Source organism: Schistocerca cancellata, chromosome 4, assembly GCF_023864275.1.
Source record: "Schistocerca cancellata isolate TAMUIC-IGC-003103 chromosome 4, iqSchCanc2.1, whole genome shotgun sequence".
In the NCBI taxonomy this organism is placed as follows: domain Eukaryota; kingdom Metazoa; phylum Arthropoda; class Insecta; order Orthoptera; family Acrididae; genus Schistocerca; species Schistocerca cancellata.
This window is the reverse complement of record NC_064629.1, coordinates 417,631,581-417,652,174: the sequence shown is the minus strand read 5'-3', so window position 1 is coordinate 417,652,174 and position 20,594 is coordinate 417,631,581. Positions and strand designations below refer to the sequence as shown.

General features: G+C 39.2%; 1 protein-coding gene across 2 annotated transcripts in view; it reads left to right on the top strand.

The window, feature by feature from the left end:
* The window catches only part of LOC126184225 (dehydrogenase/reductase SDR family member 7), a 161,691-nt gene that overhangs the window by 109,325 nt on the left and 31,772 nt on the right, over positions 1-20,594 (top strand). For both annotated transcript variants that reach the window (XM_049926594.1, XM_049926593.1), the window contains exon 5: positions 7,804-8,043. In XM_049926594.1, coding sequence (XP_049782551.1) covers positions 7,804-8,043 — 240 coding nt within the window. The remainder of the gene's footprint in view (positions 1-7,803; positions 8,044-20,594) is intronic.

The window sequence follows — 20,594 nt, the reverse complement described above, 5'->3', positions numbered from 1 at the left end:
ATGATTAAGTTGTGCTCTGTGCAAAATTCTACCAGTTGGCTTCCTCTTTCATTTCATACTCTCAATCCATATTCACCTACTACGTTTCCTTCTCTTCCTTTTCCTACTGCCGAATTCCAGTCACCCATGACTTAAATTTTCGTCTCCCTTCACTATCCGAATAATTTCTTTTTTTCATCATACATTTCTTCAATTTCTTCGTCATCTGCAGAGCTAGTTGACATTTAAACTTGTACTACTGTGGTAGGCGTGGGCTCCGTATCTATCTTGGCCACAATAATGTGTTCACTATGCTGTTTGTAGTAGTTTACCCGCACTCCTATTTTTTTTTTATCCATTATTAAACCTACTCCTGCATAACCCTATTTGATTTTGTATTTTTAACCCTATATTCACCTGACCAAAAGTCTTGTTCCTCCTGCCACTGAACTTCACTAATTCCCACTATATCTAACTTTAACCTATCCATTTCCCTTTTTAAATTTCCTAACCTACCTGCCCAATCGAGAGATCTGACATTCCACGCTCCGATCCGTAGAACGCCAGTTTTCTTTCTCCTGATAACGACGTCCTCCTGAGTAGTCCCTTCCCAGAGATCTGAATGGGGGACTATTTTACCTCCGGAATATTTTACCCAAGAGGACACCATCATCATTTAACCATACAGTAAAGCTGCATGCCCTCGGGAAAAATTACGGCTGTAGTTTCCCCTTGCTTTCAGCCGTTCATGGTACCAGCACAGCAAGGCCGTTTTGGTTAGTGTTACAAGGCCAGATCAGTCAATCATCCAGACTGTTGCCCATGCAACTACTGAAAAGGCTGCTGCCCCTCTTCAGGAACCACACGTTTGTCTGGCCTCTCAACAGATACCCCTCTGTTGTGGTTGCACCTACGGTACGGCTATCTGTATCACTGAGGCACGCAAGCCTCCCCACCAACGGCAAGGTCCATGGTTCATGGGGGGGGTTAAAGTATATAGCTTTCAAAAATGGGCATCAAGCAAGCCTTGTACAAAGACTTTATAAAAATAAAACCAATAAAAATATTAATCCCTGACACTCTACAAAAATAGCTTTACTGTTAAAAAATACTGTTAAGAAGTACTCTACAGTCTAGGTGACTTTGTATATCATATAGCTAATTTGTTAAAAAAATATGACTTCTCTGCGCCCTTCACCACCAATAATGTAACCAAATACATAATGATAAGCCACCAACAGATGAATTTCTCAAATCTGGTGTATATAAAATTCATTGTAATATATGGCTGAGTTTTTATGTATGACAGACTGGGAGGGCATTGAAGATATGTTTATGTGACCTTCTGCTCAACAAATACAGTGAAAATTTATTTAAGTCGACTTTTGCACAATATCTCAAAATCAAGAAATGCACTCTTCCTTCTCCATCTTTCTTTAACATGGAAACTTTGCTTATAGTTGACAGGACTACAAAATGAACCTTTTGCAAGAGTTTCAAACATATAAATATTCCTTCCGAAAATCAAAATATTTATTTAATGATCAGGTTGCATTGAAAAATGCACTATTTCAACTGTATAGCATCTCTTACAAAATAGTGAAAATTAGCCCATTCTTTGAGGATATTAATGTTAGCAATAATAGCTTATGTGGAACTATATGAAATATCTTTCTAGTTGTACTTTTTGTATGCTTTTTTATGTGTTCCTTGCTGCTAGTACAGCAACTTGACTATGTCTGCTGGCGTAAGCTGTTGCCACATGCCGGTCAGCAAAGAGGTTGCGAGAAGATCGACCATAGGCACGGGAGCAAGCGCATCTATCAGGAGAGAGGCCAAAGACAGACTCGCAGGCAACGCGCCGCCAATGCCCTCTGGACCGCAAGTATTTAGATCGCTGCCGTGGACCGGAGGGTCCAGTCAGTGCCAGTCCGTCACAGACAGTCAGCCCATTCGCAGTCAGTGAGAGTCACAGTTTCTAGCTGAGAGTCAGTCAGTACCTAGTGACCATAGTAGAGTACATAGTGGGACTTGTCCTTCACAAGCAGTGATGCTAATGTGGACTATTATGGAAGAGCTTGTACTATGAAACATGGACTAGCTTGAGATAAGTAGCTTTCTGTCCTAGTAATAAATAAAGAACACTAATAATACATGTGTGCAGTTTGTGTGGTAGAACGAGGATACTGGCCACCAAACAACATCCTCTTCTTGCTTCCTCTGGTACAAGACTCTACAGTGACAATGAGATGACACTAAACTGTTTACGTAAATGTGATACAGTTACAGTACGTTATCCATCTTTGGTTATAATTGTCAAATACAATATGTGGGGACTTTGTAAATTGAAATATCGTCAGTGTCATATAGGTTCACTAGCTCTGCACAGCAGTTGTCAAAATCACATTCATCATTAAAAACAGTCAGAATCATTTATTAATTTTCAGTTTATGCTACAATGAACAAGTTTGTAACAGCTTTCACATGATTTATTTTTCCTACAATAGTCAGCAACTTCATATAATTTTTCAGTGTTAATTAGACAGTGGAAACCCCATGTTGCAATATCAACAAAAGGAGAAGGGTGACACGTTGAACTGCGCATAGGACACACACACACACACACACACACACACACACACAAATGACCGCTATCTCAGGCTGCTCAGGCCAGACTGAAACTGAAAAAATGCCTTGAACTGGAACAATAATTCATTGTGGAGTGGGGAAGGGGGAGGTATAGTAGGGTACGGGTGGGGGAAAAGGAAACAGTGCTGCCTGGCAGAGAGTGCAGGTGCTTGAGGTGGCAGACAAGGCTACCACATGCAGTGTCAGGAGGCTGTGGGGAAGGGAGGGAAGGGAAAAAAGGGAGCAGAATGGAAAGGAGAAGAGAAGGGGAAACAATGAGTGGGTTTATTGGCAGAGGGCTGTGGGGCTGTGCACAATGATTGTGGGGACATGAGTTGTGAGGAGTTGATAGGACAGAGGGGCCAGAAATTGTTGGGAGGAGGGTGTGGGGATAGTAGGTTACCGTAGGTTGAGGCCTGCATGCCCCACCAGGCAGTACTGTTTCCTCTTCCCCCACCCACACCCTGCTAGCCCTCCCCCTTCCTCACTCCACTATGTATTGCTTTTGTAAATTGGATCACTGGTAGAATACCTGTTTGAAAGATATGGGAAGGATTTAGGAAGAATGTTCCTTACTTTTGGGCATGATGTTTGGTAGTTAAAGCTGGTTAAGTCTGGAGTGATAAAGCAAATATAACAATGAAAATAATAAATTATTGATAATATAATATAAATGGATAGATAAAAAAAATTTACTCACCAAGTATGGCAGGGAGAACATACACACAAAAGGATTTAACGTTTACAAGCTTTCGGGTCCAGTGGCTCCACCTCCTGGCCGAAGAGTTGAAGAGGAAGGAAGAGGAGTGAAGGAAAAGGACTGGAAAGGTGTAGGGAAAGTGGTACAATTCAGAAAAGTCACCTAGAGCCCCAGGTCATGGGAGACTTACTGGACAGACTTTCCTTCTCATTCCATGCAGTGTCTCCCCAGACCCAGGGTTCTAGGTGACTTTTCTGAATTGTACCCCTTTCCCTACACCTCTCCAGTCCTTTTCCTTCACCCCTCTTCCTTCCCCTTCAACCCTTCTGCCAGAAGATGGAGCCACTGGCACCAAAAGCTTGTAAAAGTTAAATCCTTTTGTGTGTATATTCCCTTGCCGCCACTCGGTGAGTAGATTTTTTATCTATCCATTTATATTATGTGACCAAGTAAATAATATGGAGTGATGAAAGTATGGCACCTTTTGGAAAGTTTCCTACTGTGCACTGCTTGTAAAATTGAATCCATGTTGTGTGGATGTTACAATTAAACAGCAACCTGTAAATTGCTTTTTTTTTTTTTTTTTTCCCAACTGTTTAGATAGTGAGAGTAGTCAGTAAGTACTCAAAACTGCAAGGGCAGGTTGTGAGTCATGTATGGATAACTCAGTTGATAGAGAACCTTCCTGCAAATGCAAAGACCCTGATCCAAGTCTTGGTCCATCACACAGATCTATACAGTCAGAAAGTTGCAAACCATGAGAAATATCATCCACTAAGTGAACATTTTGTGTGTTTTTTTATGTCAGAGAGATATTAAAAATAAGATACATTCAACAACACTGATTACCATTGATAATACAACAAGTGGACTTGTACAGCTGTATCACAGTCTGATTTTATTATCTACGTAATGGGCCACCTATCAGTATACGCTCTACATGTATTCCATATCTTTAAACTAAATTAAATTTGTTCACTCAGTAAATGTCAGTAAAGCATACTACTCATGACTGAGTTCTTTACCTTTTAAATATCCTTCATGTCTACCTGACATATTTTCTTTCTCTGATGTTGTTTCTCAAAAAAGAAATTTAACTTTTGTTACCCCTTGCCATTGGTGGGGAGTCTTGTGTGCCTCAGCGATACAGATAGCCGTACCGTAGGTGCAACCACAACAGAGGGGTATCTGTTGAGAGGCCAGACAAATGTGTGATTCCTGAAGAGGGGCAGCAGCCTTTTCAGTAGTTGCACGGGCAACAGTCTGGATTATTGACTGATCTGGCCTTGTAACAATAACGAAAACGGCCTTGCTGTGCCGGTACTGCAAACAGCTGAAAGCAAGGAAAACTACAGCCATAATTTTCCCTGAGGGCATGCAACTTTACTGTATGGTTAAATGATGATGGCATCTTCTTCGGTAAAATATTCCGGAGGTAAAATAGTCCCCCATTCGGATCTCCAGGTGGGGACTACTTAGGAGGATGTTGTTATGAGGAGAAAGAAAACTGGTGTTCTACGGTGGAATGTCAGATCCCTTAATTGGGCAGGTAGGTTAGAAAATTTAAAAAGGGAAATGGATGGGTTAAAGTTAGATATAGTGGGAAGTTCGGTGGCAGGAGGAACAAGACTTTTGGTCAGGTGAATACAGGGTTATAAATACAAAATCAAATACGGGTAATGCAGGAGTAGGTTTAATAATGAATAAAAAATAGGAGTGCGGGTAAACTACTACAAACAGCATAGTGAACGCATTATTGTATCCAAGATAGATACAGAGCCCACGCCTACCACAGTAGTACAAATTTATATGACAACTAGCTCCACAGATGACGAAGAGATTCATGAAATGTATGATGAGATAAAAGAAATTATTCAGGTAGTGAAGGGAGACGAAAATTTAATAGTCATGGGTGACTGGAACTCGCTAGTAGGAAAAGGAAGAGAAGGAAACATAGTAGGTGAATATGGAATGGGAGTAAGGAATGGAAGAGGAAGCCGCTTGGTAGAATTTTGCACAGAGCATAACTTAATCATAGCTAACACTCGGTTCAAGAATCATAAAAGAAGGTTGTATACATGGAAGAAGCCTGGAGATACTGGAAGGTCTCAGATAGATTATTTAATGGTAAGACAGAGATTTAGGAACCAGGTTTTAAATTGCAAGACATTTTCAGGTGCAGATGTGGACTATGAACACAATCTATTGGTTATGAACTGTAGATTAAAACTGAAGAAACTGCAAAAAGTTGGGAATTTAAGGAGATGGGACTTGGATAAACTGACTAAACCAGAGGTTGTACAGAGTTTTGGGGAGAGCATAAGGGAACAATTGGCAGGAATGGGGGAAGGAAATACAGTAGAAGAACAATGGATAGCTTTGAGAGATGAAATAGTGAAGGTAGCAGAGGATCAAGTAGGTAAAAAGACGAGGGCTATTAGAAATCCTTGGATAACAGAAGAAATATTGAATTTAATTTATGAAAGGAGAAAATATAAAAATGCAGTAAATGAAGCAGGCAAAAAGGAATACAAACGTCTAAAAAATGAGATCGACAGGAAGTGCAAAAAGGCTAAGCAGGGATGGCTAGAGGACAAATTTAAGGATGTAGAGGCGTATCTCACTAGGGGTAAGATAGATACTGCCTCCAGGAAAATTAAAGAGACCTTTGGAGAAAAGAGAACCACTAGCATGAATATCAAGAGCTCAGATGGAAACCCAGTTCTAAGCAAAGAAGGGAATGCAGAAAGGTGGAAAGAGTATATAGAAGGTGTATACAAGGGCGATGTACTTGAGGACAATATTATAGAAATGGAAGAGGATGTAGATGAAGATGAAATAGGAGAGATGATATTGCGTGAAGAGTTTGACAGAGCACTGAAAGACCTAAGTTGAAACATGGCCGTGGGAGTAGACAACATTCCATTAGAACTACTGACAGCCTTGGGAGAGCCAGTCCCAACAAAACTCTAACATCTGGTGAGCAAGATGTACGAGACAGGCAAAATACCCTCAGACTTCAAGAAAAATATAATAATTCCAATCCCAAAGACAGCAGGTGTTGACAGATGTGAAAATTACCGAACTATCCGTTTAATAATCCATTGCTGCTGAATACTAACACAGATTCTTTACAGACTAATGGAAAAACTGGTAGAAGCCGACCTCTGGGAAGATCAGTTTGGATTCCATAGAAATGTTGGAACATGTGAGGCAATACTGACCCTATGACTTATCTTAGAAAATAGATTAAGGATAGGCAAACCTATGTTTCTAGCATTTGTAGACATAGAGAAAACTTTTGACAATGTTGACTGGAATACTCTTTTTCAAATTCTGAAGGTTGGAGGGGTAAAATACAGGGAGCAAAAGGCTATTTACAATTGTACAGAAACCAGTTGGCAGTTATATGAGTTGAGGGGCAGGAAAGGGAAGCAGTGGTTGGGAAGGGAGTGAGACAGTGTTGTAGCCTATCCCCGATGTTATTCAGTCTGTATATTGATCAAGCAGTAAAGGAAACAAAAGAAAAATTTGGAGTAGATATTAAAATCCATGGAGAAGACATAAAAACTTTGAGGTATGCTGATGACATTGTAATTCTGTCAGAGACAGCAAAGGACTTGGAAGAGCAGTTGAACGGAATGGACAGTGTCTTGAAAGGAGGATATAAGATGAACATCAACAAAAGCAAAACGAGGATAATGGAATGTAGTTGAATTATGTCGGGTGATGCTGAGGGAATTAGATTAGGAAATGAGACACTTTAAGTAGTAAAGGAGTTTTGCTATTTGGGGAGCAAAATAACTGATGATGGTCGAAGTAGAGAGGATATAAAATCTAGATTGGCTATGGCAAGGAAATTGTTTCTGAAGAAGAGAAATTTGTTAACATTGAGTATAGATTTAAGTGTCAGGAAGTCGTTTCTGAAAGTATTTGTATGGAGTGTAGCCATGTATGGAAGTGAAACATGGACGATAAATAGTTTGGACAAGAAGAGAATAGTAGCTTTCGAAATGTGGTGCTACAGAAGAATGCTGAAGATTAGAGGGGTAGATCACATAACTAATGAGGAGGTATTGAATAGAATTGGGGAGAAGAGGAGTTTGTGGCTCAACTTGATAAGAAGAAGGGACCAGTTGGTATGGCATGTTCTGAGGCAACAAGGGATCACAAATTTAGCATTGGAGGGCAGCATGAAGAGTAAAAATCGTAGAGGGAGACCAAGAGATGAATACACTAAGCAGATTCAGAAGGATGTAGGTTGCAGTAGGTACTGGGAGATGAAGAAGCTTGCACAGATAGAGTAGCATGGAGAGCTGCATCAAACCAGTCTCAGGACTGAAGACCACCACAACAACAACAACAACAACAACAACAACAACAACAACCCCTCTTTGCCCTTGTTTTGCTTTTCTAACACTTAATGTACTACTTTGGTTCATTTATTGTTGTAATGCATTGCAGAAAATTTTCACATATTCTTCCATCTTTTTCAGCTGGATATTCTTGTGAACAATGCTGGTAGATCACAGAGAGCAATTTGGGAAGACATTGATTTGGAAGTGGATAAAGCTGTATTTGACATTAATGTATTTTCAATAATCTCCCTGTCACGTATTGCAGTGAAATATTTTCTGAAGAGAGGGGAAGGACACATAGCTGTAACTTCAAGTTCTGCTGGAGTGTTTGGTGTACCATTTTCAGGCTCATACACTGCATCAAAGCATGCTTTACATGTAAGTATTATTGGCCAGTCAGTGTGCTCACATTGTAGCTGGAGTTTTGGGAAATGGCTCTCCATAAAGTAACTGCATAGCATATTGTCAGGCCGCGACTTTAATTTGGTAAGCTATTGTCTTATTATTTTAATTCTGCTTTCACTTTAAGTATATGTTTCTGGAGTGTGCTGGTATAAATTGTTTGGATTTGCATTATGACGTTTGTGTGTTTTAACACTAAAAGAAGTTCACAGCACAAAAATGATGCAGGAGGTTCTTTGAACAGTTCTTTTAATTCTCATAATGTATGCCAATCTTAACCTTAAGCTGCCCAGTATAGTCTCTCATCTGTTCAGTTAACAAAGTTTGGAACAGAACTGTTCCATCTCTCTGTTTCCATCCCTTGTTATGAATGAGCAAGATGGGGCAGTGGTAAGATATTAGTCTTGCATTTGCCAGGACGATGGCCAAGTTACCATCTAAGCACCCATATTTACGTTTTATGTGGTTTCCATAATTTTCTCAAGGCAGATGGCAGGGTAATTCCTTTGAAAAGGTCATGGCTGATAATTTTCACAATTGGGGCCTGGACCCTGTCTGTAAAGGTTGCATTGTCAACAGGATATTAAATCATCATCTTGCTTTCCTCCTTTTCTCAGGCAGTTGCCTATGCAGCAATATTTGTTATACCCGTGCTCTGTCTATGCTGAAGTCGCTATAAATTTGTACAGTGTCTCAGTGTTAACTGAGTCAGTATGGTTTTCTTAATTCATTGAACAGTTGTATCCCATAGTACACTTTGTAAATCAAAGGTTTTGTTAGAATCTTAAATTTACAATGTAATAAATGATCAACGGTAGTTGCAATCTGCACATAATTAAGTACCATAGTGAAACGTCCTGGCATACTTGGTCTGTAGAATACTTGTTTAAATTATGTGAATTATAACACTTTCCCATTTTGACTGCCATTGGATGAGTTGAAATATCTATTTATTTGCCTACATTTTTGTGCAGTTTAGGCCATGTAGTCATTGGCATATAACTGTCTGAAATATGTATCAGGAGAGACCTAGTTAACAACAATTGATTATTTAGTTGAAAGGGTACAAAGAGGTCTTACATAATATAACGTCTGAAATCATCATATAGGAGTTACAGTAAAGCATTCATCAAGTCACATAATGGTAAAAATGTAGGGATCTGGCCTAGTGTGTAATAAAATGAAGCACAAGAAAAAAAGAAATTGTAGTGTTAGGAGTCTTGTAGACTCACATTACGTGTTCTAGGGTTAAAGAGCTGGTATTGGGGGAGTGGGGGGGGTGGAGTGTATCCAGATGCACAGGTTTTGAAGAAGTGATTGAATTCATCATGTTGTACTCATGCCAGTGTGTGGCAAACTCTCCTGGTGGCTACGGTAGACATGTTTGGTGGTCATGCTCACTTACAAGGCTTTGCCAAGTATACAGCAGATCTGGTATATAAAATGACTTCTTTGACAAGTGGGCCTGCCCCTTATAATGCAGGACATGGCTATGGCCATGTAATAATCACTTCTGTGGCGTGGTTTTAATGACTTATAAGTGCTGTGACTTTTCTGGTACAAGTCCTGTTACACAAAACACCACAAGTAATATTCCCTCACTTATACTTTCACTACAAGGCAAACACTTGTAATACTAATCATGTCTTGAGCAAAAGTTTCCCTGTACATATCAGTGTTATTTATGTTTTTTTTTCGAATTTTGACCATAATCATATTACCTAAGCTGTAAATAAAGTGTCAGCTTTCCTTCCAATAAAGAATTACATTATGAACATGATTCCCTGATAAATCCGCAAAATAATTTCAAGGTGAAATACTGTTCACAGCAGAGGATAACGAGGGAAATATGTTTAAAATTAGGAAGACAATTTTCATGGCATTAATTATAAACAACCACCAGTCCAAACCAGACATACTCTTACTGTAACCAGTGGGTTACACAATTCTTCTTTACATAGGTACAAAGTTTTATACAAGGGTCAAAAATATGCTTTCTATGTGCTAAATAATGTAAACAGTCAGAACAAAACAAATTCCTGTTGTGCAGAAATACTTTTACCTATAAATTTTGAACAGCTACGGAAACCATAAATATGACTATGTCCTCATAGTTATGTTGTACTTTTCATCCACATACATTTTCAGATAACACTTTGCCTGACTTTAATCTGACTGTGAAATAGCAACAGAACAACAGAATCTCATATACTATGCAAGTGAAATCATTTATCAATTACAACATCAAATACTAAACATACGTAAATAATTTAGTCAAGAAACAGTTTCAAAACTTACACTGCATTAGTACATGAACTTTCGAGAAGTTTTAAAACTCTACTTGGTAGGGTAGCTTCTTTTCAGCATAAATAATTAGTATAAAATTCCACAATATTACTCAGATTAACTGTGAATAAAACATGCATTAAACATCTTGAGCATTCTGAACAGATATTAATGTAGAACTCCAACTTCATACAGCACAACTCTAAAATAAGAAGTTATGATATGAATAAGGAATTGGACCTGATTGCATGTAATTGAGTAATCTTAATATTCACACACACATGAAAATTCACATGCAGTATTTACAGTCAATAACATGAAAAGGTGATCTATGCATTTACATAACTGGAATGTATTATACTTGAAGGTGGTAAGCTGCAGTGTCAACCTAAAAAATGTCCTTTGTTCCACCATACAGCTGCTTTCCCACAACAGCTCACACTTGGCACATTAGATCAATTTACAACTCTTCTTTCTGGTACTACCCGTATAATCTTGCCATAGAGTTAGCTGTGTCAGTCTTCCATACTTTCAAAAATGATATCATCGAATGCTAATATATGAAACAACTTTTACCAATCTGAGTAGTTCATATGCATACACTAGCCTCCATCCAAATGTGTTTCCTGCATGGTAGCTTTTCTTTGTACATAGAATGCCATTTGATAGGAGATTAGAATATGATGTTATGGGTGGGTCATCAACCATGTCTTGCTCTTGTATCTGATTGAGAGATATTGCAAAAGTGGTAAGGAACTTGAAGAAAGTTTGACATAAGGATGGACCAAGATATTTTGTAGATTGTATGGTTTGTGGAATATCACTTTGGGAGTATTGGGGAGGACTGAGAGTGAGATGTACCTTCAAGCCCTGATGAAGAACATGCTTAAGTTGTTCCAAACTAGGGTGGTATTGGATAGTGAGTCTGGTGCTACTCTGCAGACAGTTCAAGTGGGTAGCCAGAATATAAGGAACGTATGGATATTGCATGGAAGGCCTGTATAGAAACCAGGTTTGGAAGGTAATGCCTCTCTATAAAGGCTTTAATAAGACCTTCAGCATACTGTACAATATTGGAACGATAAAATTTTAGTGATTGGGGAGAAACCACAAAAGGTGTCCCACAGGGTTCAGTTGTGTGGCCACTCCTACTCCTTCAATATGTGAATGGCCTTCCACTTAACATTCAACCAGCAGAATTGGTGCTTTTTGCAAATGATACTTGTGTTATAATAAATATCATTAGACAGAAAGCAAAAGAAGAGCTGGTAGATGGTATTTCGCAATGCATTATAAAGTGGTTCTTAGAAAATGGACTCTCCCGTTTTTTTGGTTTTTTTTTTTTTGGGGGGGGGGGGGGGGGGAGAAAAACACACACCATATTCAGTTCTGTACAACAAATAAGAGTCATACCAGCAACTGATGTAGCACATGAGCAGGAGTCAGTAAATAGGGTAGAATGCTCAATATTTTTGGGTGTTCATATTAATGAAGACTTGAACTGGAAGAAGCATATTACTGAGCTTCTCATAGAGTTAAATTCAGCAACTTTTGCTCTTCATATATTTGCTAGTCTTGCAAACAAACAAATCAACCTCCTGATATATTTTACATATTTTCACTCAATAATAACTTGTGGGATAATTTCTTGGGCTAACTCATCACTTATAAAGAAAATATTGATTGCACAAAAGCAAACAGTAAGAATAATGTGTTGTGTTCACTTACAGGTGTTATGTAGATACCATTTGAAGGAGCTAGACACTTTAATTGCGCCGTCACAGTACACATCTTTGTTAATGAAATTCATCATAAATAAGCCATCACAATTCCAGAAGAACAGTGATGTCTATACCTACAATGCTACAGGGAAAAATGATCTTCATTACCCATTGTTAAAGCTGTCAGAAGCTCAGAAAGGAGTTCAACATGCAACAACAAAAAGTTTTCATTATTTGTCCAGTAACATTAGCAAAGAAATCTAACTTTAATTCATTTCTCCTGGACAACTTCTTCTATTCCACTGACAGGTTTCTGTTTAAAAGCTGATAGCCATGGGGAAAAGCCTAGTTTTTAACTGTTGTTGCAGGAGTAGGACTAAGATGATGATATGTTAATTAATGTTAACACTAATCATTTATACATATCCTGTAAATTGACTCTTTCCACATCATGTCCATAAAAGAATCATTCAAATGATCTATGGAACATGTAACTAACTAAAATAATATAAGGAAAAGATAGAGTGCAGCTTACCATAAAGATGACATGTTAAGGTGCAGACAGGCCCAACTAAAAGACACTTTTACTTTAGCTTTCAGCCACAGCCTTTGTCAGAAAAAGAAACAAACACACACACACACACACACACACACACACACACACACACACACACACACACACAGTCATTGACACAAGCAAGCACACCTCATGTATATGCATGCACATAACTGCCATCTCCTGCAGCTTGGACTGGAGAGCCATCTGTGCGTGAAAAGGGGGGGGGGGGACGCACACACACGTGCACGCACATTGACAAAGGCTGTGACTGAAAGCTAATGTGTAAGTGTCTTTTAGATGTGCATCTCTGCAAAATAACATGTCATCTAAATGGTAAGTAGCAACCTATCTTTTCCTTATGTTGTTGATACTCCAACCTGGAGTTTCCATTGTTTGACTGACTAAAATGTATTACTCGTCATTGCAGATGTGCTGTCCATGTCTAATCGAACTGTATGGGAGAGATTTTTTGGTGTATTAGAGATGTTCACTATCAAAATGTGGGTAATGTTAGAGAGGTTAATGGGCTTTAAGTTTTTGGCTGTATATATTGCATGTGAATTTTCATATGTACACAAAAATTATGAATACCCAATTACATGCAACTTTGGATAGGTTCCTTTTTCACATTCTGATTTCTTTCTTTAATGTTGTAATGTTTGGAGCCATCAGAAATGTGCACGTCAATGTGCAGGAGGGTGCAACACTGGATTGGGAGGAATAGGTGAAGACGATAGGAAAAAAGGTGTTGTGGCTGTGTGAGAATGATGATTGTTTCTCTCTGGGTGCAGTTTATGGAGATCTCATCAATTCACCCGAGCTAGACAGGGTGTTTAGGAACTTCAGTGACTAAGAAGGTTTTGTGTAGGTAGGTATATGAGTATCATGTGGGTGCCCATGACTATGTTGCAGATTTGGTAAAACACCTTACCCTGGAAGGAGAAGTAATTATGGGTAAGAATATATGGTCAAGTGTACAGGGAATGAGGTGGCAAGATTGGAGTCTGCAATACATTGGAAGAGATAGTGTTCAACAGTGGTAAGACCACGAACAAGGGGAATATATGTATGTAGGGTAGTGGCACTAACAGATTGCAAATGATTGTACTTTCTCTGTGGTATAAATTTTAACCATTGTTATTTTGGAAAACAGGTTCTTTTGTAAGAACTTCCCCTTTGGTATATGAAAGCCATAAATCTTAGGAAGCAGACAGAATGTGTTGATCATGGTTTACGGAGATTTTTCACATATCTTGCTCTGTTGTTGTCCTCATCATCTTCAGTCCAAAGACCAGTTTAATGCAACTCTCTGGACTAGTCTCTCCAGTGCAAGCCTCTTCATTTCTGCATAACTACTGCAGTCTATGTACACTTGAAACTGTTTATTGAGTCGGGTCTAGGTTTCCCTCTATAGTTTTTACTCCCACACTTCCCTCCATTATCATCTTGACAAGTCTTTGATGCTTCAGGATATGTTGTATAAATTGAGCCCTTAAGTTGTACCAAAATTCTCTTTTCTCACTAATTTGATTGACTACATTTTCATCAGTTACCCACTTTATACATTTTCATCAGTTACCCACTTTATCCATCAGAACTTCAGCATTCTTCTGTAGCACCACATTTCAAACGCTGCTATTCTCTTCTCATTTGCAATGTTTAGCATTCATGTTTCACTTCTGTTTAAGAGTACACACCAGGCAAATAACTTCAGAAAATATTTTCCAACACTTAAATTTATATTTGATGTAAACTAATTTTTCTTTCTTACAAGTGTTTTTCTTGCTACTGGCAGTCTGAAATTAATATCCTCTCTACTCCATTGTATCTCTCTTTGCTGATAAAATAACTAAAATTATGTATTGCTTTTAGTGTCTCATTTACTAAACCAATTACCTAAGCATTACCTGATTTAATTTGACTGCATTCTATAATGATTGTTTTCCTTTTGTTGATAATCATATTATAAACTCTTTTCAAGACACTACCCTTCCAAGGCCTTTGTTGTCTCTAATAGAATGACAGTGTCACTCACAAAGCTGAAAGTTTTTTATTTCCTCTCCTTGAAATGTAATTCCTTTTTCAAATTTCTCCTCAGTTTTCTTTACTGCATGTGCATTGTGCAGATTGAATAACATCAAGGGCAGATCACAGCCGTGACTCAATACCTTCTAAACTGCTGCTTGCTATTCAGGTCCTTTGATTTTTATAACTTCAGCTTGTTTTCTGAACAGGTAGTAGATAATATTTTACTCCCTTTATATCATGTCTGCTCTGCAGTTGGCACTTGAGTGCTTGGCAGAGGGCTCATCAAACTCCTTTCAGACTGTTACTCTACTGGCCCACACTCAAACAGCATGTGGTGAAAAAGAACACACAAATCTCTGTGTGCGAGCTCTGATTTTTCTTATTTTATTATAATGGTCATTTCTCGTATTTTCATATTCAGACGAGTAATGCGGCGACTGAAATTTCATGAAAAGACCCCACCACAGTGAAACATGTCTTTGTATTAATGATTGCCACCCCAAAAGTTTCGAGAACATACCTTCACCGAAGAGTCAAGCAGTATATTGCTCCCTCCTACGTATATCTCGCGAAGAGACCATGAGGATAAAATCAGAGAGATTAGAGCCCACACAGAGGCATACCGACAATCCTTCTTTCCACGAACAATATGAGACTGGAATAGAAGGGAGAACCGATAGAGGTACTCAAGGTACCCTCCGCCCCACACCATCAGGTGGCTTGCGGAGTATGGATGTAGATGTAGATGTAGAATACGCATATCATATCTGTGACGCTCTCTCTCCTCTAGTTTGTTATAATACAAAACCAGCTGCCCTTCTCTGAACTTTCTTGATTTCCTCCATCACTCGTATCTAGAAAGGATCCGATAGCACACAGCAATACTCCAGAAGAGTACAGGCAAGTGTAGTGCAGGAAGTCCCTTCAGTAAATTTGTTGCATCTTCTAAGTGGAGAACCTTTGCAGAATCTTGTCACAGTCATTTTTCAATTTGTTTTGGCTTTACTAGATGCTAAACAACAGCATCATTTGCAGCAATCTAAGAGAGCTGCTCAGATTATCTTCTAAATTGCTTATATAGATTAGGAATCGTAGAGGGCCTGTAACACTACTTTGGGGAATTCCAGCTGTCACTTCTGTTTCAGTCAATGACTTACCATCAGTTGCTATGAACAGTGAACTTCCAGACAGGAAATCATGGATCAAGTCACACAGTCCATAGTCATGCAGTTTCATTAGAACCTGCTTCTGAGGGATTGTGTCAGAAGCCCTCTGGAAATCTAGAAATATGGACTCAACTTGAGAGCCCCTATTGATAGCACTAATTGCCTTGTGTGAATAAAGAACCAGTTGTGTTTCACAAGAACAATATTTTCTGAACCCATGGTTATTGTGTGTCAATATAGCATTTTCTTTGAGGTATTTGCTAATATTCATACACAGTATATGTTTCAAAATCCTATTGCAAATTGATTTCAGTAATATAGATCTATAATTAAGACAGAACACTTCTATTTTCTATGAGTTATGATCTTTGAACCACTAGTTTTAACTTCATATCAGTTACTACCTGCCTTCCGCATGGAAAACACCTGTCTCACCACTGACTACTAGTTGAGACACATATGGTTACTGTCAACAAGTATGGGCCTGAAGATGATGATGTAACAACATCGAAACTAGTTGCCAATAAAACCAACACCTTAATACAGCTGGAGGAATTACGTCACTTTTTAACATGTTCCAAGTCCTCCGTTTTAATTATGGGTATACAAAGACTTCTATTTCCGTTCTCGTGTATTTGTGTGACCTGTGCAACTTTCCACTTGTTAGGTATGGATCCTTCATTGAGCAAGCCATTGTATACAAGTGCCAAATACAGAGCTGTTTCATGAGCATACTCTTAAAGGAACCTAATTGGTATATAATCTGAGCAGGAAAATATTTCTTTATTATGTGATTTAAGTTGCTTCGCTTACCCTAGCGTATCTACAGTGGTTATTCATTCGTGATTTGAAAATTGGAATATTTAGTGCATCTTCTTTGGTTAAGGAATTTTGGAAAGCTGAGTTTAGTAACTAGTGGTGCTATAACATAATGAAAATATTGATTGTGGCTTGCCGCTAGCTTACTTTAAATATGAACAGAATCTCTTGTGATTTTTTGGCAGATTTAGTCTTACAGTAAACTTGGTGGTACACAGTCCCTGTATCTATTATTATGCTCCCTATTTTCTCAGGATTATTCACTGCTAAGATGCCTAGTATGTTATTGAGACCAGTTACATTTTAAGTAGGCTTCTGTTCTAGCTGCTCTAAATAATTTTTAGAGAAAGCATTTAGTACAATTTCAGATGATGTTTTATGCGTTACATTGACTTTAAACATATATTTTCATCAAAATATTGATGTTAGATTGAAGTCACCAACAACTCCTACTGTATAAGTTGGACACCTATTCTAAATGACACTCTAGTTTTCTTTGAACCTTTTAGCAACTATATCATCTGATGTTCTGTATATTTGGTGCTCTGCAGCTTGTAGAAATTGTAGATAAGTTGGTATTAGTTTATTTTACTGGACGAGTTTTGGGTGCTGCTCATCATCAGCAGTATCTGCAGTAACATACTTCTTATAATACTCTACTTATGGTATACATAGTAGTGTTATATGTGTATGTGATTTTTCATCTCATTATAATGTGACTAGCTATATGCAGAATGCTTTTTTAGCAAATGCCAGTGATAATACCCTACTGCCCATTAAAATTGGTACACCACGAAGATGACATGTTACAGATGAGAAATTTAACCGACAGGAAGAAGATGCTGTGATATGCAAGTGATTAGCTTTTCAGAGCATTCACACAAGGTTGGCGCCGGTGGCGACACCTACAATGTGCTGACACGAGGAAAGTTTCCAACCGATTTCTCATACACAAACAGCAGTTGACCACTGTTGCCTGGTGAAACGTTGTTGTGATGCCTTGTGTAAGGAGGAGAAATGCGTACCATCACGTTTCCAACTTTGATAAAGGTCGGATTATAGCCTACCTTGATTGTGGTTTATCGTATCACGACATTGCTGCTCGCGTTGGTCGAGATCCAATGACTGTTAGCAGGATATGGAATTGGTGGGTTGAGAAGGGTAATACGCAATGCCGTGCTGGATCCCAACGGCCCCGTATCACTAGCAGTCGAGATGACAGGCATCTTATCCGCATGGCTGTAATGGATCGTGCAGCCACGTCTTGATCCCTGGGTGAACAGATGGAAAGTTTTCAAGACAACAACCACCTGCATGAATAGTTCGACGACGTTTGCAGCAGCATGGACCATCAGCTCGGAGACCACGGCTGCGGTTACCCTTGACGCTGCATCACAGACGGGAGCACCTGTGATGGTGTACTCAACGACGAACCTGGGTGCATGAATGGCAAAACATCATTTTTTTGGATGAATCTAGGTTCTGTTTACAGCATCATGATGGACGCATCCGTGTTTGGTGACATCGCGGTGAACACACATTTGAAGCGTATATTCATCATCCCCATACTGGCGTATCACCCGGCGTGATGGTATGGGGTGCCATTGGTTACATGTCTCGGTCACCTCTTGCTCGCATTGACGGCACTTTGAACAGTGGACGTTACATTTCAGATGTGTTACGACCCATGGCTCTACCCTTCATTCAGTCCCTCCGAAACCCTACATTTCAGCAGGATAATGCACGACTGCATTTTGCAGGTCCTGTACAGGCCATTCTGGGTACATACTCCAGATCTCTCACCAACTGAAAACGTCTGGTCAATGGTGGCCGAGCAACTGGCTCATCACAATATGCCAGTCCCTACTGTTGATGAACTGTGGTATCGTGTTGAAGCTGCATGGGCAGCTGTACCTGTACACACCATCCAAGCTCTGTTTGACTCAATGCCCAGGCGTATCAAGGCCGTTATTACGGCCAGAGGTGGTTGTTCTGGGGACTGATTTCTCAGCATCTGTGCACCCAAATTGCGTAAAAATGTAATCACATGTCAGTTCTAGTATAATATATTTGCCCAATGAATACCCGTTTATCATCTGCATTTCTTCTTGGTGTAGCAATTTTAATGGCCAGTAGTGTACTTATAATAATCCGGTAATAGCACAGTTATATAATTTATAAATATACACATATGTAATCAGCATAAGGCATATTTTACAAAATTTACTTTATTATAATTGACTCTCTCCTGTACTTATTTGAAGTTCAACACTGTGAACTATACAGCGTGGTCCATTGATAGTGACCAGGCCAAATATCTCACGAAATAAGCATCAAATGAAAAAACTAAAAAGAACGAAGCTCATCTAGCTTGAAGGGGGACACCAGATGGCGCTATGGTTGGCCCACTAGATGGGGCTGCCATAGGTCAAATAGATATTGATTGTGTTTTTTAAAATAGGAACCCTCATTTTTTATTACATATTCGTATAGTACGTAAAGAAATATGACTGTTTTAATTGGACCACTTTTTTTGCTTTGTGATAGATGGCGCTGTAATAGTCACAAACATATAAGTACATGGTGTCACGTAACATTCCGCCAGTGCGGATGGTATTTGCTTGGTAATACATTACCCATGTTAGAATGGACCGTTTACCAATTGTGGAAAAGGTCGATATCGTGTTGATGTATGGCTATTGTGAGCAAAATGCCCAACGGGCATATGATATGTATGCTGCTCGGTATCCTGGACAACATCATCCAAGTGTCCCAACCATTTGTCAGATAGTTACATTATTTAAGGAAACAGGAAGTGTTCAGCCACATGTGAAACGTCAACCATGACCTGCAACAAATGATGATGCCCAAGTAGGTGTTTTAGCTGCTGTTACAGCCAATCCGCACATCAGTAACAGACAAATTGCGTGAGAATCGGGAATCTCAAAAATGTTAGTGTTGAGAATGCTACATCAACATCGATTGCACCCATACCATATTTCTGTGCACCAGGAATTGCATGGCGATGACTTTGAACGTCGTGTACAGTTCTGCCACTGGGCACGAGATAAATTACGGGATGATGACAGGTTTTTTGCACGCATTCTATTTAGTGACAAAGCGTCATTCACCAACAGCAGTAACGTAAACCGGCATAATATGCACAATTGAGCAACGGAAAATCCACGATGGCTGCGACAAGCGGAACATGAGCGACCTTGGCGGGTTAATGTATGGTGCGGCATTATGGGAGGAAGGATAATTGGCCCTCATTTTATCGATGGCAATCTAAATGGTGTAATGTTCTACCAATGTTACTATAAGATGTTTCACTGTTGACAGAATGGCGATGTCCTTCCAACATGATGGATGTCCGGCGCATAGCTCGCATGCGGTTGAAGCGATATTGAATAGCATATTTCATGACAGGTGGCCTGGTCGTCGAAGCACCGTACCATGGCCCGCACGTTGACCGGATCTGACGTCCCCAGATTTCATTCTGTGGGGAAAGTTGAAGGATATTTGCTATCATGATCCACCAACAACGCCTGACAACATGCGTCAGCACATTGTCAATGCATGTGCGAACATTACGGAAGGCGAACTACTCGATGTTGAGAGGAATGTCATTACGCGTATTGCCAATTGCATTGAGGTTGACGGACATCATTTTGGGCATTTATTGCATAAATGTGGTATTTACAGGTAATCACGCTGTAACAGCATGCATTCTCAGATATTATAAGTTCACAAAGGTACATGTATCACATTGGAACAACCAAAATAAAATGTTCAAAAATACCTACGTTCTGTATTTTAATTTAAAAACCTACCTGTTACCAACTGTTTGTCTAAAATTGTGAGCCATATGTTTGTGACTATTACAGCACCATCTATCACAAAGCGAAAAAAGTGGTCCAACTAAAACATTCATATTTCTTTACGTTC